The 27,975-nt window shown below is 42.7% G+C and overlaps 1 protein-coding gene across 10 annotated transcripts; it reads right to left on the reverse strand.

Moving 5' to 3' along the window:
- tn (thin) lies at nt 1-27,086 on the reverse strand. Of its 10 annotated transcripts, XM_064686462.1 has the most exons (14): nt 26,742-27,081; nt 24,177-24,282; nt 18,090-18,230; nt 16,970-17,105; nt 13,736-13,878; nt 12,321-13,673; nt 10,946-10,960; nt 8,996-9,666; nt 4,858-5,136; nt 3,141-3,881; nt 1,424-1,583; nt 768-908; nt 602-678; nt 3-528 (listed from the first exon to the last, which is right to left on the reverse strand). In XM_064686462.1, the coding sequence occupies exons 3-14, from the start codon at nt 18,222-18,224 to the stop codon at nt 315-317; spliced, it is 4,065 nt and encodes a 1,354-aa protein (XP_064542532.1). In that variant the 5' UTR covers nt 18,225-18,230; nt 24,177-24,282; nt 26,742-27,081; the 3' UTR covers nt 3-314. The 10 variants fall into 10 exon arrangements, with proteins under 10 accessions (XP_064542539.1, XP_064542532.1, XP_064542530.1 ...); XM_064686469.1 differs by lacking the exon at nt 10,946-10,960 and having other exon boundaries at nt 1-528; nt 11,901-13,673; nt 26,742-27,084; XM_064686460.1 differs by lacking the exon at nt 10,946-10,960 and having other exon boundaries at nt 8,996-9,714; nt 26,742-27,082.
- Nucleotides 27,087-27,975: the final 889 nt, after the last annotated feature.

Consider the following 27,975-nt stretch of genomic DNA (forward strand, 5'->3'; position numbering starts at 1 on the left):
TTATTATTCAATATATATTACTTCTTTTTTTTCTTTTTTTTGCATCAAGCTAACAAGTTTTTCGATTTTTTTGCTTTCTTTCATATTTCTCTGTTTGAGTTGATTTCTTAAATGATTGGCAATTTCTAGGCCTAGAAATGTGGACATTCAATTTGGGTACTCAATTTTGTACAGCAAAGTCTTAAGGCAAACAAAACTCAAAATGTTTAAATGAAAAATTAAAAAGAACGTATTAATTAATAATCTGAATCATCATAAAAAGTAATGCACTGGTTTGCGCTATGGCGGCCTGGGCGGAGGGCATTGGGCGTGGCTTAGAATACCTGAACACGATGATTCTCGCGATCGCATACCAAAATGTTGCCATTCGACATGATGGCCACGCCCTCGAGTCCTTTGAACTCCGAGTCACCGGAGCCCCAAGAGCCGAAGGTCTTCAGAAAACTGCCATCCGGATTGAAAATCTGTATGCGATTATTGCCCGAATCGGCAACAAATATATAGCCCTGATCATCGACTGCCACGCCCCTGTGAAATGTACGCAAACATTTTCGTGCCGTGAGCATAAAGTCAATTACGTAGAGTCAATATTAATACTCACCGTGGAAACTTGAACTGGCCATCGTCGGAGCCCTCGCCGCCCACAGTGGACAGCACCTTGCCGTTAACATCGAATATCTGGCGGAGGTAAAAGTGAAGGGTGTTGCATATTTTAATTAAAAGCGCTCAGCTGGCCAGACAGCCGTGAACCAGAAGCTGATGCTCACCTGAATTCTGTGGTTATTCGAATCGGAAACAATAACACGATTCGTATTCGATACGGCTATATAATGCGGATGCTCAAGTTGGCCCTCGCCGCGGCCGCAGGAACCGAATTTACCAACGAAGGAACCATCGGATTGGAAAACCTGACCAGAGGCGAAAACCGAAAACGAAACACGACACCAAACGAAACGTATTCATAAGTTTCTTGTGTTTTTCTCTTTTTTAATTGAGGTGGACAGGAAAAATATTTGGAAATAAAATAAAAATAAAATCAAGGCAAAGGCAGAAGCCGGCACAGACTGGCAGCTCAACGTCTGTCCAGGTCGGGCCGAGAGTCCCAGAGTCGGCGAGTCCATCAGTGTATACGAATATATTGCAGTCAAGCGCATGAAAATTGCTCTGCCTTGTTGTGGGCGTGGCAGCAGCTACAGCTGCAGCTACAGCTGCCTTCTGCCTGCCGTAGCTCAAGTGTGACAAATTGGGCAAGACTCTGAGCTCTCGGCTCCGACACTGGCACTGCGGATCTGGCTGGGGCTGGGACTGGAGCTTGGCCATGTGACCCTGGCCGCTGCTGCCGCCACTCTTTAGCAGCCGCCGCCTTTGCTCCTGCTGATGATTATAAATATTTGCATGCAAATGGCAGAAGCACAGACGTTACCTGCACTCTGTGGTTCTCCTTATCGCAAACGTAAATGAAGCCGAGTGCATCGGTTGTTACGCCCCAAGGATAATTGAATTTGCCATCTGCGATGCCCTGCGAGCCGAAGGCGCGCAGGAACCGTCCTTGTGGATCGAGCACTTGTATACGATGATTGTATCTGCAACATAGTAGACAGTTGAAAGGCAGCTCGTGTTAAACCAAACTGACAACATGATGGCGACAAAAATGCTTCCCAAATATATACGTTTACTTGCTTTAAACTTAAAGTCAGCTCTTAAGTATTTACTTAAAAACTATTTTATTATCAAGAGTGAGCCATAAATGCAGCTGCTCAATTCGCATAGAATTAGTTTGCGCCACGCGCAGTGCAAAAAGCTGAATACTTTAACATAATTAAAGTTGTATTTTTTGTGCCCTCTAAATATGATTAGCATGGAGTATATCAAGAAGATTTTTATATATGCAAACTCATTTTAAATGCTAAGAATTTAGATTAAGCTTTAAGCTAGCTCTTACTATCTATCCAGTCATTTATGGCAAACAAGTCTTGAAACTTCAGAGAGTTTATAAGATAGCCACAAGAAATAAGGTAAGTGGATTCTCATATACATACTTAAAGTTAATTCTAGATTGAAGACCAACTTAAATACTTTTTATCTACAGTTCTCGCATTCGTATTCCATTGTTTTGTGGCAACTAACTCAAGGAACTCAAAGACCATAAAAGCTAGCCGCAAGATATTTGGCTTTTGAGTTCGTAAACACATAAATCAAGTTTCTTATAAATTAAGAATCAACCTACTTCATTTTCAAGCATAGTTCTCACTGTCTATACATTCATTTTACTCAAGAAACTCACAGACTAGAAAAGCTAACCACAAGAAATGAGGAATATGGATTCTTATGTTCAAATTGCATAGACCAATATAATCCCATGCCAAAAAGTGAATTAGGTCTCGGAGAGAATTGCAAGAATATTGGCCAAGCCAAACCACAGCTAAGACTAATTGAAATGCTGCCAGCAGGGTAACTGCTAGTCGTATACTTCCGTTAAACATTTGACTATTTATTGGTTGCCTTAACTGAGTGCCTATGTTTGCTGTCCCGGCCATCAAAATGTGAAGCGCTTCGCACTGTCATTAATTACAAAATGGGCGTAGAGAACTCATTACCGCGCCGGAACTTTAACAGTGCACGTAGAACAGCTACTGGGCTGGTGAGCGTTGGGCGTTGGGCTTAGGCTAAGCCGCTTAACGTGCAAAATCAAAGTTGAGACACACAATGAGCCTGGCCGAGCACAACGATGCTGCTTAACGAGATTTCTCGTCAGACAATGACAGCCCGGATGGCAGCACCAGGAACATTCGGCACATGCACGCCATATGTACACCAGCAAAAAAAAGAAAGAAAAAGGTTAGTGTACATGCGGCTTAAACTGGGACTGCTGTGGAGCAGAGGTGGCAGAGGTGGCCGCAACGCACATGTTTCTCATTAACGCGACTATTATGCGCTTAGCCGTGCCAATTACCCGGCTCCGGAGCAGCTACTGAAGCACCAGCAGCAGCAGCAAAGCCCGGGAATTAATCATGGACTTTTGTTTCGACTTAATTAAAATGCAGCTGCCGAGCTGAGCAGCTCAAGAGCTGGACAATAAGGTTAAAGGTTACAGCCAAAAAAAAAAAAGTATTATAAATAAAAAGAAAGAAAGAACTCACCTATCGGCTATGATGTACTGGCCGATGCGATTGACTGCGACGCCCGCGAGGCAATCGAATTCACCCTCGCCGTTGCCGTATTCGCCAAACTCCTTGACAAAGATGCCATTGGAGTCGAAGACCTGGACGCGATGATTGCTGGAATCGGCGACGACGATGCTATTGTCGGGGCCGACGGCTAGGCCGCGCGGCCATGTAAAGGATCCGGGCTCGCTCCCCCGGCCCCCCAACTGGAACAGCTGCTGGCGCTTGCGCAGGTACACCTGTTTAGGGATAGTACCTGCCACTCCGGTTATACCGGCTGCTGCTGCTGCTACCGTAGGGGACGTAGGGGAGCCTAGCCCGTTTTTTGACCCGTCATCGTCGGACGAGGCCAGCTCATTGGCCTGACGCAGCGGCAAGCCCAGGCTCAGGCGCCTGGACACATCGCTGGCGGTGCTCCGGCTGCCAGCAGTGCCGTGCGCATGCGACCCCGCCCCCGTTGAGCTGGAGGCGTGGCTGTCGCGTGCGCTACCAACGCTGCTGCCACTAGGCGCATCCTTGGAGCTCTTATTGCCATATTTGTTCTTCAAATAGCGCGCCCACGAGCTGAGCGCCTCGCCATCCTTGTTGTCCGCCGAGCTGGCCAGCGCGCTGCGTGACGAGCCGGCGCTCCGATCCGTTATCGGCGAATTGTCGCGCGACTTCAGCGCATGCGAGGAGCGACTGCGCGCCAGATCGCTGCTGCCATAGCCGCTGTACCTGGAAGACATGATCGAAGCATTAGACATAAGGCTGCCCCGAACGAGCGCTGAGCTAGGCGTTGAGCGGGGAATGCACAGGGCTTGGCTAGTTGGCACTCTCAAACTGTCAACTGACTGTCAAACTGTGGACACAATAGCCAAACGCCTGCAGCACATATGCACAACGCCTCGCGCAGCCCTCGTTTTGGTAGTTGAAATGGTTTTTTCTCTTTGGAACTGGTTCAAATGAATGACTGCTTGGTTTTGTTTTTTATGCATGAGGCGCGCTACGGAACTGAAATGGAACACTGCATGATGAGTGTGCATGAGACTGCATGAGATTTGTACAGAGTGGGTAACTGCATTTGAGAAAGACAGTAAAAAAGAACTATACAAAATGGCTTAAATCCTGTTAATTTCGGTTAATTGAACGCGCAGTAAATATTGTATGTGTATTTTTTATATTTTTTTGGGTGTCACTCAAAAAGCGACAAAAAGTTTGTAAAACAAATGAAAAAGAAAATAAAAAATTGTAAACAAACGAAATCAAAAAATATAATTTTAAATAACTTCAATTAGTGAGTGTGTGTGTGTGTGTGTGTGTAGAGTGCAACATAAACGAGAACGAAACGTGAAAAGAACGTGGGACCAACACGCAGAGAAACTCGTGTGAGAAAAACGAAATGAAAATAAAACTCATAAAAAGAAAAATTACACAAAAATCATTTTCGATCATAAAAATAGAAAATTAAACAGGGCTGGACAGGGGCGACGCGGGGGGCATAGCACACGCACAATGAAAGCGCCCAGAAAAGTCTGTATATATAATAATCATAAAATATAGATATATATATAAAGTATTTTAATGCCATATATACAACCGATAGCGTCCTATGTACAACTGAGTTATATTTTGGGTGTCGGGACTGGTTCGTTCTTTTTTTTTGTTTTTTTGGTAATTTCTTTTTTTTTTTGTGGTTGGTTAGACTGCGCACCTTGAGGCCAAGTAAGCGGACGGCGAAACTGTTGTCGGCGACACGGGCTCATCCAGATCGTCGTCCTCGTTGCCAAGCTGATGCGAGGAGCGGCTGCGCGCCAGACGGGAGCGCCGCTCCTTCATGGCCAGATAGCGGGAACGGCCGGTGCCGTAGCGGCTGTCCGAATCGTCGCCGGTGCCGTTGGCGTCCTCATCGAAGGAGGCGGTGGGCGTGGATAGCGAGGGTTGCGTTACAATTGCGCTGCTCTTGCTCTTGTTTAGAAAGCGGCTTGTGTAGCTAGAAAAATGTTCATTTTGGTTGCGGTTTTTCTTTTCTTATGCTTACTTTTATTTCTATTTTTATTTTAATTTTATATTTTTTGTGTTTTGCGATTTGTTGTTGCTTTTGTTGTATTTGCATTGTCGTTGTTGTGCCTACACAGAGTGTTGTGCTGTGCTGTAGGTGTGTGTGTGCCTCGCACCTGGCTAAAAACTTTATAAGCCCCTTTCCCGACCGCCTAATGAACTAACTTTTAACTAGCTTAAATCTCTGTGTGTGTGTGTGTGTGTGTGTGTGTGTAACGAGCTCAGTTCAGTTCGGTTCGTCAATGGGTACACCCAAGCCCGGGTTGCCTTGGCTTCACTTATTTGGCAATCAAATTCAATTAAAATACAAAAAACAAAAACAAAACTCGCAAAAGTTTCTAATTAAATTCACGCATTTCACATTATCGCAAAGTTCAACAAAAGTGCGAGAGAGTTAAGTACATGAAATTATGGCGCCCATCGGCGCAGCTGGTTGGCGAAGTATCAGGGGATCAGGATGCGGATTGGTTTAAGGCCGGGCAAAGCAACACAAAACGAACGCAGCAACAACTACAGCAACAACTACATAGAAAGCAACAACAAAGCGCGGTATTTAAATACGTAATAAAAAAATACTGAAAGGAACACACACAAAAAGCTCATTAATCCACAATTGTATTGTATTGTATTTAGGGCAAAAGCTGCAGTCTGCGGTCCTTTGTGCTATGCATCAGCAGCTCACACACACACTCTCTCTCTCTCGCTCGCACAAAAGTAGGCAATGCTTTTTGTTATTCCTCTTTTGAATACAGGCATCGATTACATTCAATATGCCATTGCGGTGCGTGCAAACAATGCGGGGGAATGAATGAAATGAATGCACCACAGCCGCTGCATGCGGCATGTTTGAGTACGTTAATTGCTTTGCACTTGTTTACAAGTTGAAAATATAAAAAAAATTTACTGCTGCAACAGCAATCAAAGGCAAGCAGGAAAAGTAAAGCTGCCGAAAAAAAAGCATGCTTTATGCTCATAAATACATATTTTATTGTGCGTCAGCTGAATACATTTAAAAACAATGACTAAAAAACTGCCTGTACTATCTGTCGCTTTTTCAGCAGCTGTACAATTTGCTGTCAATCAAAAAAAAGAAGGAGAAAATACCGCCGTTGGCCTCAAGTTTTAATTACATTACGCAAGCTGTGTGTGCGCCCTCAAAGCTGACCAAAGGATTCAATATTCAATATTATTGTCAATAAAATAAATTAAAGAACGTTCGCACACACACACAATGACAACGAACCCTTTTTTGCTTGTATGTGTGTGTGTGGCCCCGAAAGGTCATTGAAAATTGCTGTGAATTGAATTGAAGCTGCTTTCGAGCCACTGAGTGGCTCTTTCACAACCACCAACCACTAGCAGCAGCAGCAGCAGCCAAGCGGCATCTGCGTCAACTTATTTCAAGTTCTAGTTGGCTCTGTCCCTATTTAACCCCTTGACGTCAACTCCTGTCGGAATGTGCACGTTTGACATTTGTAAAACATCTTCTGGCATGGAAATGGAAATCTGAGTGCTGTTCATTGAATGCTGACAAAGATTTATGGGACTGCTGCAAATCTAGTTATAGATAGAGGTGACAAAAAGACGCTGGTTCGAATCTCGGAAGTTACCTGAATTTAGAAATGTTGTCATATATTAAACTACTTCGGCAACTATGCACTTTGAAAATAACGAATGTTGCTCAAGAAAGTGCAAAGCCAACTTGGGTTAAGCCCTTTAACCTCTGATGCTATTAGAGCTTGTCATTGTTTGACTTTTGATGGCAAGACAAAGGAAAGAAAAAAAACTTAGTAAGAAGCCAACTTGTGCAAATTTGTCTGAGGCGTGTTTTTTAGTTTGTTAACTGCAAAATGCTTTTAATGAATGCCCAACTGAGCAATGATTTAATGGCTGACTGTGTGCGCAGTGAAATAAACAACAAAAAAAAAAAAACAACGACAATTTATGATTGCGAATGCAGTTGCACATTTAATTCTCTTGTACAACAGCACATCGAGGGGGGAGCGGGGCAGGTATTACAACTGCATCTAGGGTATTTATTTAATTTCACGCAAAACATCCGCAAGTCGCTTTCGGTAGCGCGCCCGGTAGGGTCTACTTATGTACGGTATGCTAAAGGGCAGTGCGCTGCAAAGACGAACACAGATACAGATACAAATACAGATACAGTCAGTGACATACATATAGAGAGGGGGTAGATAGGTGGGGGGGTAGGGATGGTTTTTTATTTTTTTATTTAGCTACGCGCATGTTTTACCTAGAGCTGGCTGTGGCTGTGGCTGAGGCTGTGGCAGTGGCAGCTGACGACATTTTATGTAAAGGTTATGAACTTGACTATTAAACGCCACACGAGGCGTATGAGCAACAAAATGGCCACTGCGATGCTAATGCCAATGTGACGCAGTTGTACAAAGCTGCAGCAGAGAGAAATCACATCTACAATGTACGCACGCTCAATACACAAAAACAACAATAACAATAACAAAAACAATTGAACTGCAATGGCATATTGAATATCTGCATGAATAGAAATCAATTAAATTTATGGTGCATATCAATTTAATGACAATTATTTTTGGCATTATACTATTGAATAGCGAGAGTGCGAGTGTGTGTGTGTATGCGTAGGGCCACTAATTAAAAATGTAAATTAATCGCACGCACTTTGTTATTATGTGTAAGCTGTAATTTGATTAATGCATTGGATAAACAAAAATCCAAAAAAACATATGTATATTTTTGTATTAAGTGAATAGAAATGTGATATTCGGCAGGCCGAATATTAAATACCCTTGCAGCCATGTTTAAATCTGAAATTTTGCAGGAGAATAGAACAGGTTTATGTCTTATTGGATTGTTGCTTTGTGAATATAGAACTATATAATTGTTACCTAAGGACTGAAATAGTTTGAGTAGAAGAAGCAAGCAGAAGAATATAAATAAATTATATAGCATAGCTAGCTATTTTTCCTTACTTTTTAATTAATATTTTCCCATTTTACTTTAAACTCTCAAATCAATTCTGTGACCTCCCCCCCCTCCCCCCACCACACGACTCTTCTATCTTTTGAGGGCAATTTGCCGCAATATGTTTCTAATGAATTCTCACAAGCATCTTTGTAAATTGAAGGGTTAACAAGAAATACAAGTTAATGATTTTTCCATGAATTTTCCACATTTGCGGGCGGAATTTTCGGAATCGCCGACCTAGCGAGCAGTCATCAATCAGTCAAGCAGACAGTAAGTGAACCAGTCAGTCAATCAATCTTTCAGTTAATTAGTCAGTCAGTCTTTCAGTTAATTAGTCAGTCAGTCACTCAGCCAGTCACTTGGTAAATCTAGCAGTAAGTCAGGCAATCATTTAAAAGTGATGGAACTATATTTTGTTAATATAAATTAATATAATATATTATATTGCCGGTAACTCTCTATAGTACTGAAAGATCAACATATTATATATCTGATCTATATCTGATCAGAAAAATAATATGCCCATTGTAAACTACGATAGTGCGAAATGCCTCACGAATTATGCATATCCTCTGCAAGGGTACATAAAAAGCAACTGACAGTTAATTTATTTTATCAAACTCGCATATATCATTATTAATTAAATGTTGCATGTGTGTGTGTGTGTGTGTGTGTATACGTATGTGTTGTGCATGTTTTATAATTAAAAGCCAAAATCAATAGCAAAAGTTTATCGTTAGCTACATTCCATGACCCATGCAAAGATTAGTCGTAAAAAGCATCTATTGAATCGTTTAGCTTGGAAATACGGATGGAAATACCTGCTGCTGCTGCCGCTGCCGCTGCCATAGCGATCCTCGGTCTCGGCCAGGTGATGGGCCGCCGGCACGGGACGTGTGCGCGGCGAGCTGCTGCTGCCGTAGCCGCTGCTGCTCGAGTTGGGCGTGGCATAGCTGCTGCGCGTCATGGCGGCGGTGTCGTCACGCGAGGCGCGTCTCGCCTCCAAGCGATCCCGATAGGAGCTGCCCGCCGATGGGGCCGCCGTTGTGGAGCTGGCCGCGCTGCTGGGCGTCGATTTGGCAGCGCTGCTGCTGCTGGTCGCGGTGCTCGTTTTGGGCTTGCTCTCTGCCTCCGACTCGGATTCCGATTCGGAGCTGGTCTCCTCCTCGCTGCTCGACTCCGACTCGGCCTTCTTCTTGTCCGCGGCACCGTTGGCATTGCTCGGATTGCTGTGCTGCGGCAGGAAGCGGCTCACAAAGGGCTTCTTCTCGGGCGTGGCCGTTACCGTGCTCTCACGCGTCGTGGAGTACCGCGCTGTGCTGGCCGCCTTGGGCTGGGCATTGCTGCTGCTGCTGCTGGGCGCTGCGTTGGCTGCAGCTGCTGCGGCTGCCGCAGAGCTGGCTGAGCTTTCAGTGGAGGCGCTGCTGTCGCTGCTGCCGGAGCGCTGCGTCTTCTTCACAGCGGCCACCTGGGCGGACACGGCCGGTTTGGACTGTTGGGTAGGAGTGGGAGTTGCATCAGAGTCTGTGGCGCTGTCAGCCTGTTAGTTGTTGTTGTTGTTGTTGTTTGGGTTGCAAGCGAGCAAACGAAACGAAATGCAAGTAGAGAGAAAGATATCGATATGCATATGGATGGATGGACATGTGCAAGTGACAACGATGCGTGGGCAGTAGCAGACGTTGCGGCAGGGGTTGGCATGGAGCCAGGAACTGGAGCCAGGGAATGGGACTGGAACTGGGACTGGCAGTGGGATTGGGATTGTCAGTGGGGCTAGGCAAATGTCAAAGTCAGGCACACACCGCGTTTGACGCACACCACAAGCGTTTGTCATAGTTAACTTTAGGTATCTTTTTGCGAGGTCAGTTCGAAACATTTGCAAAATATCAAAAATAACTAGCAAGCGGACACATTTTAAAGTTTACTAAAATATTATTGAACTAAGAAGCTTTTCGTCTAAGGAGATATCCTCTTTAAAGATGTATTTTTCTATTTATTTGTTTATTTATCTATTTGTTGTTAATGAAAAAGAAAATTCGGGAAAACCCGAGCAATGCCGGCTTATTTCTGCTCCTCCAGCTGAGTCGATTCTGACGAAATTGATTATGAGTCTTTGAATGTGTGCCTGAATGGCTAAGTTACCCAATTGGAACCGGTAGATGGCGCTGCATGAGTAAAATTTCTTTTATATTTTCTAAACTTTATTGCTTTTTTTGTTTATTGATATTTCCGAAATGTATCGAACGACCTTTTCAATTTCCATGTGCACAAAAATGCCAAAAATACTTGTTAACAAAACAAGACAAATATGCAGCGAGTGGTGCGCATATGTCACACACACACACACGGATACTCTCGCACGCACACACACACACACGCGGAAAATGGAAAATGAATACGTTGTTAAACTGACGGAAGCAGCCACGTTGACAGTCATGATGAAATGCTCCCATTGAACTTGCCACGAGCTGGGGTAACAATGTAATGTGCAGGCTGTAGGCGAAAGAGTGGAATACACACGCACACACGCACACTCATACACACGCACAACAGCAAATATATACAACGGACATCAGAAATTTGTGACAATGAAAATCGAAAAAATAAAAATAAAAAGTGTATAAAAAATAAAAGAAAACTGATAGCAAGAGAAATGTCATTTGTTTGGGGTTTTTTTTCTGCGGTTTTGGCGGGTTTTTTTTTTAGCTGTTTTTGTTGCCGCCCAAAAACGTATAGAGATATTTAGTTAGGTTTAAGCAAATTAACATCACTACCACATCGTTTGTCCACTTGCAAAAAACAGAAAGATAGAGAGAGAGAGAGAGAGATATACAGAGAGAGAGAAACGGATATGCAAAATAAACATAACAGAAATTACTCGAGAAATCGTTTGTTTTTTTTTCTTGTTTCACATAAAAAACTGTGTTTTATTTGTAACTCTTTTTTTGCAGTCTCTAACTAAGCATTAAACGACAAGGTAATAGATGTTAAATTACTATGAAATCAAAAGTATTTTTTTGTACAATTCATAATTTCTGATGTCCCTGCCTTGGGTCGAAACTTTCAGCAATGATTTGTAGCTTTTGCTCAAAAAGGAAAATTCCCGAATTTTCGGCAAGCATTTTTAGTAGTCGATTAGGTGCTGATTGTCGAAAAGGTTGGACCCAAAACAGCATTAAAATGAAAGGCGCTCCACAAGACAGAACCATGAATGAGGTAAACGCAAATAAATGAAACTTAGCTTAACACATAAAAAACAAAAACAATTCATTTTGGCATTTTGTTAGCGTTCAAAACATAAAAAAGGTAAAAAGGTCAAAGGTCAAAGGTAAACAGGTAACAGGTAAACAGGTAACAGGTAAATAGTTAACGGTTAACAGTAAGTAATTTTTGTTTTTGTTGTTGTTTTTTTGTTCATATACAAAATATAACAGACTTACGGAGCGGGGGAAAGTGTGAACACTGAACACAAATAAAGAAGAGTTTGGACAAACAAACACTCGGCAAACATGGCGTATACATATTTAATACAGAATACTGTGCAGCAGCCCAGCCCGACCCCCCGCCGGGGAGACAAAGTGACAAAGTGGCAGCTAGCGGCGTGAGAGGGCGACTCTCTATCTAGTTCTCTGCCTGATCACCATCCGTTTCATACTCCTCCTCCTCCTCTTCCTCATCTTCCCCATCATTCTCCTCAGCTGGCTCAGCAGCTGCTGCTGCTGTCTCTGCCTCTGCCTCGGACTCGCTTTCCTCCTCGGTTAACTCTTCTTCAGTCGCCTCCTCTTCGTCCTCTTCTGCATCTTGCTCCATATGCCTATCGCTAATTAGCTCAGCAATGCGCTTATGCTCTGGCGCCTTGTCCGCCAGCTCAGTCTCTGGCGGCACCACATTTATCACTGGCGCTGGCGCGCTCTCCCCCTCCCGCTCTCCCTCACTCTCACTGGCTGTCACCTCCTCGTATTCATACTCGGAGCTGGAATCGTTATCCACTAGATCCTCAGCGGGCGCCTGCGCCAACTGCTGCTGCTGCTGCTCTTCCTCCTCCGCCTCCGCCTCCGCCTCGCTCTCACTTCCTTCACTCTCCGTTTCGCTGCTGCCACTGTTGTCACCGGCCACGCCTTCTTCTTCATTTGTCTCATTCACACTTACCTCGGCTCGCGCTGTCGACGCTGTCGCTGTACGCACTGGAGATGACGCCGCTGCCGCCGTCTGATTGTTGCTGCTGCTGTCGCTCTCCTCGCTGGCGCCCTGGCCGCCACGCCTAAGTGCGGCCACACGCTCTGTGTTGGGCCGCTGCTCGCTGCTGGAGTCGCCGCTGGCTGCTGTTGAGGTGGCTGCACCTGATGCAACTGCTGCTGCACTCTTGCGCTTCTGGCGCGCCAGCTCATCCTCGTCGATGGCTGCGGCTGCTGTTTGCTGGTTCTTCTGCTGTTGGCGCTGCATGGCCGCCTTTTGCGTTTGGATGGCTGCCTGAACGGCCGCCTGAGCAGCGACCGCTGCATCCGATTTCTTCTCCTTCTTCTCCTTGCCAATGTCCGCCAAGCGCTGTACGACACGCTGACAGTCGCTGAGCCGTATGATGCCGCTCAGCTGGCCGCGCGACACATCCTCGCTGTCCAGGACGCGTTCCTTGCGCTTGTCGAGCTCCTGCTGGCGCTGTTGCTGCTGCTGCTCGCTGTCCGAGTCCTCGTTCTGGTGGGAGCGCACGAAGCGCGAACGGAAGCGCGACGATTTGGCGGCTCGACCCGCCGGCTCGTTCTCGTAATCGTTGTCGTAATCGTACTCGGAGCGTCCATAGCGATTGTCGCCGTACCTGTCGCTGTTGTTGCTGCTGTTGTTGTTGTTGGCGCTGCGCTGTGGTCGCTCGCCGAACTTGCGGCCGCCGAGCACGGGCTCATCGTTGTAGCCGCTGCGCTCCTCCTGCTGGCGGAACTGCGTGGCCAGACGATGGTCGCTCTTAGAGCGCATCAGGCCGGGCTGCAGTGCGCTGGGCGGCGCCAGATGCGAGCTGCTCACCGAGCCGCTTGGCGTCGAGTGCGGCGCAATGTTCAAATCTCCAAATGTGGCCAGATTCATTACCAGCTGATTGGGATCTATGGAGACGAGGAAGCGCACACGGCGACTGTAATCGTTGTTCTCGTACTCAAAGTGGCGCAGAAACTCGACGGTCTTCAGGAAGATCTCCTTGGTGTCCATCAGTTCGCAGTCATCCCATTCGACGGTCTCGTTCATGTACTTGTCGACAATGTCGCAGTTGCTGTTAATGTTCGTGATCTCCAAGTCCAGATTCTCCTTGAGCGTTGTCAGATTGCGCAGCTCCACGGCCAAATAGCGATCAATTTCGCCCTTCAAGCCATCCGATCTGTCCTTAATGGCCTTGGTTATGCGCCGATAGATCTCATCGATCTCTTCCGTCACGCTAACCGCGTTCGTCTGCAGGCTGGTCGTGTTCTTCTCGATGATGGCCAGCGAGTCCTGCAGTCTATGCAAGCTGCGACGAATCTGCAAAGGCGAGAAATTAGCTCAAAAAAGTTCTCAGATTGCCAAACCAAGTGGCGGCTCACCTGTGAGTTGAAGCGGGTTATCTCGCGTCGCAAAATGTCCATGTGTGCGCTCTTGCAGTCCTCGCAGATCTTCTTCTCGCAGTGGGCACAGTGGGATAGATAGGCTTTCTCGGAGCAAACGCCGCAGCGCTCCATTATTTGACCTAAGTAAAATGGAACAATGGAAATGAGACATCATCAAGGCGCTACTAAAACGATATATTTCAAATTTGCAGTACCAAAGCGTTTCATTTAGTTTCCAGTGTATTGGAACTGGAACAGTGCCAACAGCTTACTTTAATCGAGCTGCTATCAAATTTTCACTAATAAAACTGCTTGTAAGGTTTCCAGTGTTAACCTAAGTAATGTGGACTGCAACAGTCGGAATGGAACAAAGCTTCATTGTTTTAACTTAACTTCAGCTGAAACAATGGGAACGGAGCAGTAGCAAGGGGTTAAAGTAATAAAGCTTATTAGCTTCACTTCATAGCGTTAAATAAATTTACAACCGTGAACTTTAGCTGGAACAGTTGAATTGGAACAGTAGCCCGGCGTTTCAGCATTTGAGATCCTAAAAGAGCTCGCCACAAAAACATTTCATTTCATTGCAAGCACAACCTAACAGTGCCCAATGAGCAGAATGACACGAACATGATCAAATTCCGATTCCAAAACGTTTCATGTGGGCTACAAAAGTGTCAGCTGTGTCAGAGCAGTTGTTTAACAATTTAAATTCCACTTGTTCTCCAGCACGTTCAAACAAATCGCATTCCGTTTTCCAACTTGTTTAGCATTGTCGAATTTTTCAACAGCCCCCCCCTTAAAAATATATACAGAGTAATGTTAAGCATGCACCGACTTGTCGCTATTCCAGTTGTAAAACTCGACAATCAAATGCCAAGTGGCAGTAGCTGTTGCAGTAGCAGTAGGAGAAGCAGCAGTAGGAGCAGCGGCGGCGACAGGCCGCCAAGCCATCAATTTGCACTGTTGGCTGGCAACAAGGCAGCGACTGCGTCTTGTATCAGAGACTGCGATTGCACTTAAAAGCGCATAACATGCCAACTGCTTTGGGTTTGACTAGGGCTGCTGCTGCAGCTACTGTTGCTACTGTTGCTACTGCTGCTGCTGGTCGGGACTAATGCGATTTGAAGAGTGTCGCCAAATGCTGGAAATCAACTGCACCTAAATGCTCTGCTCTATGTGCTCTAGATGTTTATGTGTTGTCACTGCCAAGGCACATCCTGGCCGGAGCATGCCAATGTCTTGGCTATACAAAATGCAAATAACGAGCTGACGCCCCCCTCCTTACCTCCCTGTACAAGCCGCTCCTGCAGTCAACGAGCAACAATGCAAACATTTCACAGTTTCCCAGTCACAGTCACGAGTCGCAGTCGCAATCGCAATCGCAGTCACGGTGGCAGTGCGAGGAAAGTAAACTTTTCTGCATCAATTGCTGGCAGGATGCCCTCCACAACATTTCCCTCTAGCCGCTCGATTCCATCAACTATGCCGCAACGCCACCCGAATCACAGGCATAACCATTGGCATTGCCATTGCCTGATGAACTCGCCTCGGCTACCAATCTCTGCGGCCTCGCTCACTCCGCTGGGCATGACAATAAACTTACCAAACACACACACACACACACACAAACACACAGCGTAGGGTGCTTGGTTAGGGTGTCTCTCTGGGGTAAGAAGAAAGCAAAAAAGAAAAAGGGTATGCTTGCTCTGCGCCAATAGTTGGCTGTATTTTCTTGTGTAATCATATGGAAAAGTGAATTTGCAAATACTACATGAGAATGCGAGTCCTTGTATCATCGCATCCAGTTATCCATAACAGCGCGGCTTGAAAGGGATTTCGCCCCAAAAATTCAGCAGAAGCAACTTTTGCCCTTTGTCTCTGAGACAAGCACACATTTGCATAGCAATTGTCAAAAATTGTTGAGAATTGTCAAAAAATACTCGATGCTTTGTCTGCTTATTAACTGCCTGATGCTGATTGCAGCTATATGAATACACTCAAAGCACTCAAAGCACTCAAAAGCACTCATAATAAACGGAACACTCATCGCACATTCCTTCGACACTTATTTGCATTTGCTGATGAGTGTCGGTTGCCGGTTGTCAGTTGTCTCTTGTCTCTTGTCGATTGTCGGTTGTGTTTGTCCTTTGCAATTTGCTGCGACTATCAAGTTTCAAGTTATTTGCATAGTCATGGTTACAACCTGATACCGCAGTATGGTCCACAATGCAAATTATTTAAAAACAAGAAAGGAAGTCAATATACACGGCACGCCGACGATTAAATGCCCTTGTGGACATATAGCTTACGGCCTACGACTCGTAGTTGCTGAACTAGATGGAGATCTTTTGAAAAAGAGAAAAGTTTTCCATGCAATCTACTTTTCTCGATTCTACCTATAGACCTACATATATGATAAAGGTAAAGGTAAGATATAACAGAAGAAGATAGACGTACATGCCTCTATCGACTTGGCTGTCTATATGGATCAAGAATATATATATAACGCGTACGCAGACAGCTTGTTCTATGCACATTTCATGACCCATTTATACTACACTCTGTTAGGGTATTACGAGCGAAAATTCAACACACACAAAAAATGAACCGAAATCAATTTGATTTTGCTTAGTTTTAATTGCGGCCGTTGGGCGTGCGGTGGGCGGGCGGTGGGTGGATGGCTGCACGGATATCTGGAGTAGGTTGTGGCTGATTTGTAAAACACACAAAGCGCCAGATTTTTAATTGGAAACCAAATATTATGGCCATGGCATTTGCTTTTTATGCGCCATGTGTTTTAACACCCTTTTTGGTGATATATAAGGAATTTAATTAAAGTTTAGACATTGCAAAAATTTATTAACAACATTTTTCGACAATTCGAGTAGCCAAATTATCAAAGCGCTTTTTCCACAAGATATTGCAAAAATATTTTTGCCATTTTTGTTGTAAATATTTTATTTTTTTTTCTCTTTTTTTCTATTTTTTTTGAATGAAAATCAACGCAGCGTAAGCAATTTCGATGGCAAATTGCAAATTGCAATTTTCATTTGCGAATGCACAACAATTTTAATTTGTGATAGATGGACACACAGACACAAGGACGGGCCGGACAGACGAACGAGATACGCTTTGGAGTCAAAAAATGCGAATAATAAAATGCCAATGAAACGCTTTTGGCCTTTGAATTGATTTACTTGGAAGGGGGGCGTGGCTGGGGGTTGGACTTACCTGAGGTGGGATCGGGCAGTTCGCCTGTAATTTCGATGTGCAGCTCCAGAAAACGCTGCAGCGTGACATTCGTGGGAAATGCCTGGACGCCATTGTAGGGTATACGATGTTCGGCACGACACTCGGGACATTTGACCTGCAAGTGCAATCAGACGTGAGTAAAGGCAATTACTTCCCCCATCAAACGATGCAGTCAATGCGCGTTTTACACGTTCGACGGTTAATATAGCTATATATTTATATAAAGATATCCACACGGATTTATAGCGATTTTTTGATGTGTGATATATCAATTTTGTAACACGCTTTAAAAACCCGCACACAGTTTATGTTACTTTGCAGTGCGGGCATCTTGAGCGTGTGCCAGCTTGATTTCTGTCTCACTTTTATTTTTGACCCTGCCCCAAAGTGTTGGCAAATCTTTGGGGCCTGGCTGGTTAAAAGACAGTTATTGGTAAAGTTGCGGGTTTTTCCCTTTACTCTTTTTTTTGGCAGTACGCCTATTTGGCCAGCCAGTTTATGGCACACAATGGACAGGCTTACCAATTATTTGCGTGGCGCTGGCGCAAAGCCAAAATAAATTTTATAAATATACGCACACACACACACACGCACACGACAGGCGTCTATAAGTAGCGCAGTAGACACATATCCATTATATGTATATACAAACATATAGATAAGTATGCCTGCTTTATATGTAAATTTTATAATTTTTCAACAGCACACAACAAAAATCGACGCAAATGCGCCGCAAGCAAGCAAAGAAAATTTACTAACAAAAAAAAAAAATTCAAGAAACAAGGAAAAATTACGTAGAGGAAAAACAAAAAAAAAACAAAACTCAACTCATTTCCACAATGTTGAGTTTGCCTTTTGGACACAGAAAATGTTGTTTTCATTTGCCGCGATGCGATTTCTTGTTCGTCGGCGGCTTTCGCCGAGCGATTTATTAAGCAGCTTTTGGCATGTGACGTAGTCGCTGAATAAATACGCCGCATTTAACAAAATTGCCTTAGACACACACCCACACTCACACACACGCGCACACTTTTGGCTTATGCATTCGACTGTGATTATGATTTATGGGCTTTTGTGTACATGTGACAAATAATCTTACCTGACGGCGCACATAGTCGACCAGGCCCTCCATGCAGGGCTCCATGCAGAAAGAGTGCTGGCATGGCAGCAGCTTCGGTATGCGATACCTGTCCAGGCACACGCAGCACGTCAACAACTGTTCGAATTGCTCCATGGCTCACTGCAAGTAAACGAGAGATAGAGAGAGGGGCGTGGGTGAGTAAACGCAATCAGACATTATTAGACTTGATTTGATTAGATGGCAACAGAGACAAAGTCCTGCCAATTTGATATTCATATCATTATAAATTCGCGTATACCTCCTGCCGTTAAGCTCATCATAAGATGCCCCCAAATCGGATTGCTACATTACGAGCCCTCACATTTGAATAAGCAAAAAGGAAAATAAAATCAAAAAAAAAAAAAGAACCAAAGTCTCAGGCATCAACGTAAATTGACCATTTCTGCGCCATTGTCGTAAATCGCGGGGCGCCCGTCGGGCAGCCAGTCACTGCGGGCCTTGCCAAATATTCTAAGCCACAAATCTGCTTATGGCTGGCTTCATTAAAAGCGGTTTATTTCAAAGAACTCAATACGGCTCACACACAAAACAACAACAACAACCCACATGCCCGGCAGTAGCAGTCGCAGTTTGCAGGGTATGGGCGCAGTATATATACACATGCTGCAGCCTGATTGGCAATAACTCAGCCTTAATTGTGAGCACACTTGAGTGCTAAACACCCAAGTACACTCGACTTGCCACAAAAATTGCTTACCTGCCACTAGAGGCCAATCGAAACTGGCCGCAAATATTGGCCGGCATATGTTTATTTTATTTGATAGCTCAAGTAACTGGCCCAAAGACATTTTATAGCTAATCGAAGAAGCTTAAGTCGTAAATAAATATAGATAAAATGCAAATATAAACAAATGAGATGGGAAATATATTAATTACAACTCTTAGTCTTCACAGCCTTACGATTACTTAAAGACATATTTATAGTACTCAACTGAGATGCTTACCCTAGAAAATAGATTCACAAATATCTGCTTTAGTTATTTACATTCATCAAAGTCTTTAAATACATCATACCCTACGTACTGTTCGCTCACAGGGTATGCAATACAAGTAAGTGATATGATTTATTTACTTCCCGCACATCCTTTTGAATCTTTTCCAAACACAATATTTTACTTCAACTTAAATGCAAGTCCCAGTTGAGCTCTGCTTGAAATTGCGCTAGGATTTCGCATGGGTCTAAAGTAATTTCTGGCAGCTGCTGCCGGCCCGTTGAAATTCTCATTTCAAGCGAAAATAAGCTGCAAAATGCGCAACTTTTAATAATAAAAATGACACAGATTTTCCCATGATGCCCAAAAATATTTCGCTCTATGCCACATATACACTACTATATAAATAAATGCAATTTCTCGTGCAGTCGCCTATATATTACGTATACGCCACGTCAGCGCACTCGGGCAAAACAGGCAAACGGGCTGCTGCCACGCCCCGTGCAAACGCCTCTTCCTGCACACCAATAAATAAACATCGAGGTGCACCACAAATTGTCGTCGTGCGCGCCTGTTGGCAATTATTGTGTGAAAATATTTAAAGCGTTGCTTAAATGCGGCCAAAAGTTCACATTGTATGCAACACGCCCCCGACACGCCCACAGTTGCTGCTCAACAAAAAAAAAAAAAAATGAGAAGAGAAAACTGATGCGAGTGGCGTGCAATTAAGTGGAAAATACGCTTAAAATCAAATTGAATAGAAATTTTGTCGCCCGCTCAAATTGTGCGTGCTATAAAGTGAGATAAGGGTGAAGGGGATGCGGGGTGGCGGGGTGCAGGGGTACATTTTGCAAGTGGGCGTGGCTGCGACATGTGTGGCAAACGAAACTAATTCTGCAATTGCATCGCTGAATTGGCGACGAAAGGATTCAAATGAAAGGCATGCGCTCGCATAATAGAAACTGCCTTTAAAAACGAACCCCCCCCCCCCCCATCAAAAACCACTAAAAACCGCTCGCCACACACCCCTCACCCCTGACCATGCCCATCTCACTCAACGTTCTTAGTTGAATTTGGCCGGTTGCTAAAGAGCTGGGCGTATGCCGGGCCAACACTTCAGAGCACATTCAATGCACAATTTGAATGGCCATTGAAAGCGCCAACTCTTTGTGGGCAGCACTCAACGGGACGGGGGGCGTGGCATGGGCGAGTAATTTAAGCGTGTGTTTATGTCGCTGACTGCAATGGACAGTGCTTTAATTTTACAATTCCATAAATAAATACATTAAAAACATATATGCAGAAAACCGAACTCAATAAAAACTTAAACATTCGACGGGTTTTTATGGCTGACTATAGAATCTGTGCGGCACATGAAGACCAAAATATATATGTTTCTAAATTAAAAGAGACATTAAGTATTATGGCTGGAAAGGAGGCTATATTGACGGGCTTAAGGGGCGGGGCTACAATTGGAAATTCAGAGGCAGAAAAACAAAATAGAGGGTATATATTTGGTGGTCTAGCAGATATATGAGGAGCATAATAAAGCTCGTTATTCCTGAGTTTTCCATACAAAGACTTATTTTACGAACAATTCTTCCGATGGAGCTTATGATAGAGTACTCAGGTGTTGATAGGACCCTTACAGAGGACCTATAGGACCTATACAGAGCATGATAAAACTCGTTATTGCCAATTTCGGTTAAGATATCTTGAAAAGAAAGAACTATTTCATGCAAGAACATAATTCCTATATGATCCAGCCGATATTACACATGGAACAATCAAATGTGAGACTAAAGACGAACTTTACCATATCGAATCGGTTGTTGATTAAGAATTAATGTAATTAAGATTAAGAATATTGTTTAAAAATTGTTTGTTATTCAAGAATATTAAATCCCTATGGTATCTAAGAATCGGTTGTTCTTCAAGAATATACATATATGCTTTATGGGTTTGAAGAATTCTTCTTCTCTGCATTACACATTACACATTTAACTAAATTATAATACCATTTTACAAGGGCATAGAAAGGGCAATGAAAATCTACTGCATGCTCCTAGTCTATAGAAACTATAGAATCTGTACGCCAGATCGATACAAATTTGCAGAGAGACAGAGATAAAAAGAACAGCTGGAAATATACCCTGTTTTATTACAAAAACAGCGCTCATTATGATTCCATCACACATTTCTGAAGGTTTCGAGTAGTCTTGAAATATTAAACTAAAAAATACAAATCATTTGTGGGCTCTATTCACTTAAAAGTAATATTTATTATTTATTTCGTCAGCGTTCTTAGCGCAATGTTATTTTTTGTATTCTTTGTTTATTCGCACGCCAAGATTGATGGGGACAGTTGCTCAATGTTTTGTTTTTCTTTAGCCACAGATACACATAGACTATATGCACAGATATAGAAAAGGCATTAGCCTTGGTGCATATAATTAGCCAATTATGTGACAAGCGGCTGGCTGATGGCTAGCATGGCTAGCGGAAACGGAAATGCGTACATTTTGAGTTCATTACAAATGAGTTCAAAGACTTGCCACAGCCAAAGCCAGAGAGCTGTTGACCCTGGACGCTTGCCAGCTTCAGCTCTGGCTGCTTCAATGCGTTTCCAATTTGGCCATTCATCAATGCTTAAATGGGTCAAAAACTTTTCGCCAGCTGTCCAAAGTGACAAAAATCGACGGCTAGTTGATAGATCTGCCGCGATTGCCTGTCAGAAAAGCGCAAAACGCAGCAACAACATGGAACTGAATTGCAGCTCGCAATTTGGGTCACATAGTTGGCAGGGCCAGCGAAACGCAAAACCGCAGATAGAAAAAAACATAAAAAGAAAAACTCACCAATAGATAAAGGAAAATGTGGCTGCTGCTGCTGTGTGAAAGCGGCACTCAGAGGCAATCATAAAATGCAATTGGTTTGAAACTCGACTAGACAAAGAAACTTTGCACGCACTTTACGGTAAATATAAACGATTTTCCGCACGTTGATTAATTTAATTGAAATTTACGGAAATTTTCAATTTTCCAATATCGAAAACTTAAGATACTTTGGCAATATCTTAAAGATATTCTTTCGTACACATTAACTAGTTGAACATATATTGCGTTTATATATGTAAATTTATTGCAATTAAATTTCTGCTATACTATATTTGTATTTTAGATTAAATTTAAATTAAAGCGCTGCTAGTTTTTGCAACGCGTCTCGTAGAATTCGATTGGAAATGTAAGAACCGACTGAAGGCAAGTGAAAATTGCCAAGCACATGAAGCAACGGCATAAAAGCGAAAAACAACAGACGAACAAAATAAAACAACAACACTGTATAATATTTTAAATATATACAAATCAACGCTGCGTGTGTGTATATGTGTGTGTGTGTGTGTGCGCTTGTGTGTCTATATATACATATATGCATATAGAGCGCAGCGATGTCGAGATACAAACAAACAAACGCGCGATCGAAATACGAACGCAAAAAGATATTCTTGGCAACGTCGCGCTGTGTGTGTGTGTGCATGTGTGTGTGTGTGTGCGCTTGTGTTGGTTTTGTATCTATGCATTGTATCTATGGCTATGCGCAGCAGCTCATTAATGAGTTACATTTGTTGCACGTGTGTGAATTGAAATGAAGTTTTCACATTGTTTGTTTTGACTTCAGGCCACAAGAAAGCGCTGCTAATTGCAGCCCACAGCAAAGTAATTTGCCTAACACACACACGCAAGCTGAGAGTGTATGTCTCTCTCTCTCTCGCTCGCTCTCTCGCTCTCTCTCAGAGCATCCGTTGACGTCACCAAATGACTGACTATTAATAAAGCTGCCGGCATTTTCCGTTCGCATCTAAAGTATCTAAATCTCTGTGTGAGTGTGTGTGTGTGTTTCTTTTTGGGCCGCTGTAAAGCCTAAAAATAAACTCCATTGAAAACTGGAACGCACATTGGGCTATTTGAATTACGCCCTAGTTGTAACAACTTATAGATACTTTGGCTAAAATTTCAGTTGTATTACCATGTCGGCCATGTCGGAAATGTCCCAATTGCATTGCCATGATGCTGCGAATTTTCCGTGAATTTCTCCCGAATTTTCCTTATTCACGCGGCTCGGGCAAACAAAGGCGCATAGCAAATAACACGCCATGGGGTCCATTAGCTGCTGCTTGCCATGTGGCGCTTGTCGAGCCCGAGGCGAACAAAGGCAAAAGGCGAAGACAGCAGGCAGCAGGCAGCAGCACAGCTCAAGGTCGTATCCATGTGTGTGAGTGGAGAGAGACCCTTGGAACGGGGCGACAGGCGCTAAAAATACGCAATGCGTTTGCCCAGAATTCAACATGCGACTGCAAAAGTGCCTAAAGATAGAACTGCGAATACTCCGGCTATAAATAAAAGCCAGACACAAGTTGAAACTTCGCAGACTGCAGGCGAACTCCGTGCGAATCTCAAGCAATGCCAAACTAAAGTGAACGCAAAAACTTTACAGAGAAATAAAAATCCTTAAAACAAACCCAACCAGTTGCAATTTAATGGCAGCAAACTAATTGTTCAGGTTTGGCTTTCATATATGCAAAAGAAAGCCGCAATGGGTTTTCGGTATATTTAAATAATTGATTGAGGTAAAGTTTTCAAAGTAAATGCATTGTTTACAATTTATTTAAAAAGAAGATGCAAAAATGTGTATTAAATGCAAACAAACAAGATATGTATGGGACAATTAAAATATTTTCTATTATATATATTGTTTTTTAATTATATATTTTTTCAATTAAATAAAGCTCCAAAATCTTCAAAAAAAAAAAAAATTGACAAAAGTTTCATTTAAAAAGAAAGACTTATTAAATTTATTATTTTTAAAGTAAACCTTTTTTTATTTGGTGAATTAATTTAATTTTTAAATTTTTGCTTTACTTTGGCTTTATTCTAAAAAAAATAATATATTGTTTTAGACGGAAACTAAACCCAAAGGAAACCGCCCGTTTAAGGGCTTATTTATGATGTATATATTTTCTCAATTAAATACGTGCCAAAACGCGAACGGAAATGTATTTTAAGATACTTTTGCCCGAATTTGAAAGCTTTAAATGAAATACTTATGTACTTACAGCTTCTTTTTTGGGGTTACTTTCGCTCGGCTTTGACTTCCTGTTCCTGTTGTGTATCCGAGGCGCCCCTAAGGGGGCCCTGCTGCGCTGCTGTTAACTGTGATGGCTGCAAGAGAGAGAGACAGAGAGAAAAAGAGAGTAAGAGAGGGAGAGATGAGAGTTGAGCATTGAAAGCAATGCTGCATGCCAAATTGCATGATTAATCACTTGAGTTTTGGCTGCCAATCAACTAGTTACGTATGCTGGCATTCGAACAAGGCAGCCCCGCAGCCCCCCCGCCACCAATCAACCCCGCCCGCACTCTGGCCACAATCAAGGTGCGCGGTGTAAACGATAGCCGATGCCAAGCTGATCAATTTCGCAGTTGCAATGAATATTACATTACAGGCGCCGCACGGAATATGCCACACAAAATGACATATGAGCCGAGGGCTATTGTTTACCTGCTCATTATCGTTATGGGCTGCGGCCACACGGTGGCCTTTAATTGCATTTCCACAAAAGAACCGCAGCAACGGGCATTTGCAGCATATTGACAATGCTTAAAGCAAGTTTGGTGCCAAATGCTGCAAGCCTGGCGATAAGCGATATGGGTATTTCTCCTATTATGATTGCACAATGTCGAGCTTAATTAACGAGCTGCAATATGACTGTCGCAGTTGCAGCCGTGCAATTGCAACTGCGACATTTTAATATCCTTCAAGGATTGTTTTTTAATAAAGCGCCGATGGGCTGCAGCCAGCTGGAAGCAGAACGCATTCCATTTTAATGAAGTGCCCGAGTTTTGTGTACAAGTTCTCAAGATATTATTGAAAGAACAACAATAACTGGGCCTTAATTGTTGCCTAAGAGATTACTCGGCAGGTGAGCGATATATAATGAATATGCATGCAGTCAAAGCTCAGGTGAGCAGCTATCGATTAAGGTTTTACATTCAAGCTGCTGGAGCTTTGTGGAGCATTGCATTTAAGTTTCGTGCTTACATATTTGTTATTCCGATTGTTTATTATTCAAGCATATATATACCATATTAAAGTATTATATTTATTTCAAGTCATGTTAAATAGCTTAATATGTCTTGTGAAACTTGAACTGAATTTTTATTTATTTTTTTTAAAATTTAATTCTTTGATCTTTGAGCTGAATTTAAGTTCCAACTGTCAATTATTCAAACAGATTTATTCCATATTAATTACAATTTCCCAAAATTCTCAAGTCTTTTTGAAAATCTTTCTATGTCTTCTAAAACTTAAGGTGAATTTAAGTTTCCCAATAAATTGCAAAGGCATTTCACTTGTGTTGTATGTGGCAAAGCCCACAATTAAGTACTTTATCTCACTTCAATCGAACCTCAAATCAATTTTAATTATGTATTTTATCTCTAAATTCAACAGAATAAGGCACAGCTCGCCCTCTATTATAGTTTTTCCATTTAATTATTTTTGCTTTAAATTAAATTCCCAATAATTTTGCATTTCAAATTGCAATTCACTTATTCAAGGAGGTAGCTCGCCAGCTCTCTCTCTCCCTCCCTCTCTCTCTCGCTCTCTCTCTCGCTTTTATCTAATCAAACATCAAATTCATTTAGGTTTCCTATTTATCGGCTAATTCAATTCCCAATCATTTTGCAAATGCAGTTCGCTTTTGTTTTCCAATTACGCTGTGCGCGAGCAACCTTGAACTTCAGAGCCCAATACGCATACGCCGCGTGGCACCACGGGCCATTGTGGGCTTATAGCAAATGTCAGTTCGTGGTATATGGAAATCTGTTGCATACTTTTGGGCGGGAGCGAGCCAAATGCAAAAGTGCTTTTCCCTAAAAACTGTATCTACGCGCCGCCCAAATGGCATTTAATCGCTTTAATTTATTTTACAGTTCGCGCAAACAATGAAAATGAAATTGCAGATAAAAATCAATTGTGCTAAAGGCAAACAAAATACGCAATATAAACAATCAGGTGTGAGTAAAAAAAAACCAAAAAAAAAAACAAAAGGTACGCAAAGATATTTATATAGAAAATAAAGTGCCATAAAAACTGGGCGCCAAAGTAAAACTAATAAACGAGCCCCAAAAAGCGCCGAGCGAAAGGCAAACATAAAATAGAATTATAAAAAAGCTTCGAATAAGCAAAGCAACAAAATGGGAAAAAAAAACTGAGTAAAAATGTCGCTGATTGAATAAAACTAAAAATAAAACGCGGCGTATGCGCAATCTAACTAAAGACCAACTCAAATTAGAAATAAAATGATAAAAATGCTACTTTTTGTATATACTTAAATGTGATTATGTTAAAATGTGTTAATAAAAGCAGCAACAGCAACAACAGCAACAACAACAACAACAACCAGAGCAGCAGCATTGAAAATGAAAATAATTTTGACAGCTCTTGACGTTGTTGGCTGCGGGGTGCGGGTTGCGGGTTGGGGCCGCTGTCAACGGCCAGGTGACATTTTCATTTTCAGCTTATTTGTCGGACTTGTTTTCAATATAAGTATGCATATATGTATATGTATTTGTTTTACATAATCAGCGCAGCTTTGCAGCTTATTCAATAATGCACTCACTTGTGGGCCGCGGCTCTGCAATTTGATAATTTGAATTTTGATAACTTTTGCACACTGATTCGCATGCCTCGGCGGCACGTTGTGTACGTCCAGCAATTTGGCCGATCCAACTAACTTGCAAAACTAACTTGTAAACGTTTCGGCTCGAGGTTAAAATTTAACACAAGAAATTCGTGTGGCACACCGCACGTCCTGCCTTCGGTTGCACGCACTACGCGTAGCGCGGGCAGGTGCAAGATCTACAGGCACTATATATACTATACTCTACTATGCTATATATATATATGGACTCTATATATATGTATATCTGTGCTATATATCGAGACTGGGCGAAACTGCGACACGTCCACTCGCGAGCGTGCTGCAAATGAAAATGAATGTTGGCTCTCACCGTTCGGCCAGCGGCAACATCTTTGATGATCAGCCGTTCTGAGGTGAATTTTATAAAAATAACGTGCAAAACAACAGCAACAACAACAACAGCAACAACACTAATAAGCACAACAAATTGATAGAAAGAATTTCGCTGTCCACTTTCACACACTTACACACACACAGCAGCTTTTCCCCGCCTGTTGTGGAAATCGCTTAAATCTTCTTTATAATTATTTTACAATGGACATTCTTAAACAATTTTCATTGTCGTGAGTGCAGCCAAGGCAAACATGGCTGATTTTAATTATTGCTATATAACAGCTATAATTATTATTTGATTTTTTTCACCCTCTTTGTATGTCCGAAATCCTTGAATATTGGTAAGAAAGGGTCGAATGGTTTGCTGCAAATGTTTGTAACAGGCAGCAGGAAGCATCTTCGTAAGGTATATCTATTTTTCATCAGGACGATGAGCTGAGTCGATCTGGCCATCTCATGTCTGTCTGTCTCCCTGTCTGTGTAAACTCAGCAACCACAAAAGCTCAAGACTTGAAAACTTAATTATATATTTGTTATGGTATCTCCTTTCACTTTCCCAATATCGATTTTGGGACATGGCTTTGAAGCTTCTTTTAAGAGGAGTAAAATATACAAGAGGATACCTAACATATACTTAACTTTAATTTTAGAATATTTCACTCCTTCAATACCTTAAACCATTTCCCCCAGAATGGAAAGAAAACTCAGCCTCAAAGTTGGAGCCCTGCGTCTTGCTGACATATTTTGACCCTGAGTATCCAGTAATCGGTATCTGTTAGTCGGGCACACCCGGCTCGAGCACTCTTACTTGTTTTAGATT

The sequence above is a fragment of the Drosophila montana genome, unplaced genomic scaffold, assembly GCF_035044405.1.
Source record: "Drosophila montana isolate Dmon_TW-CO22-7 unplaced genomic scaffold, ASM3504440v1 contig_3200_1, whole genome shotgun sequence".
NCBI classification, from domain to species: Eukaryota; Metazoa; Arthropoda; class Insecta; order Diptera; family Drosophilidae; genus Drosophila; species Drosophila montana.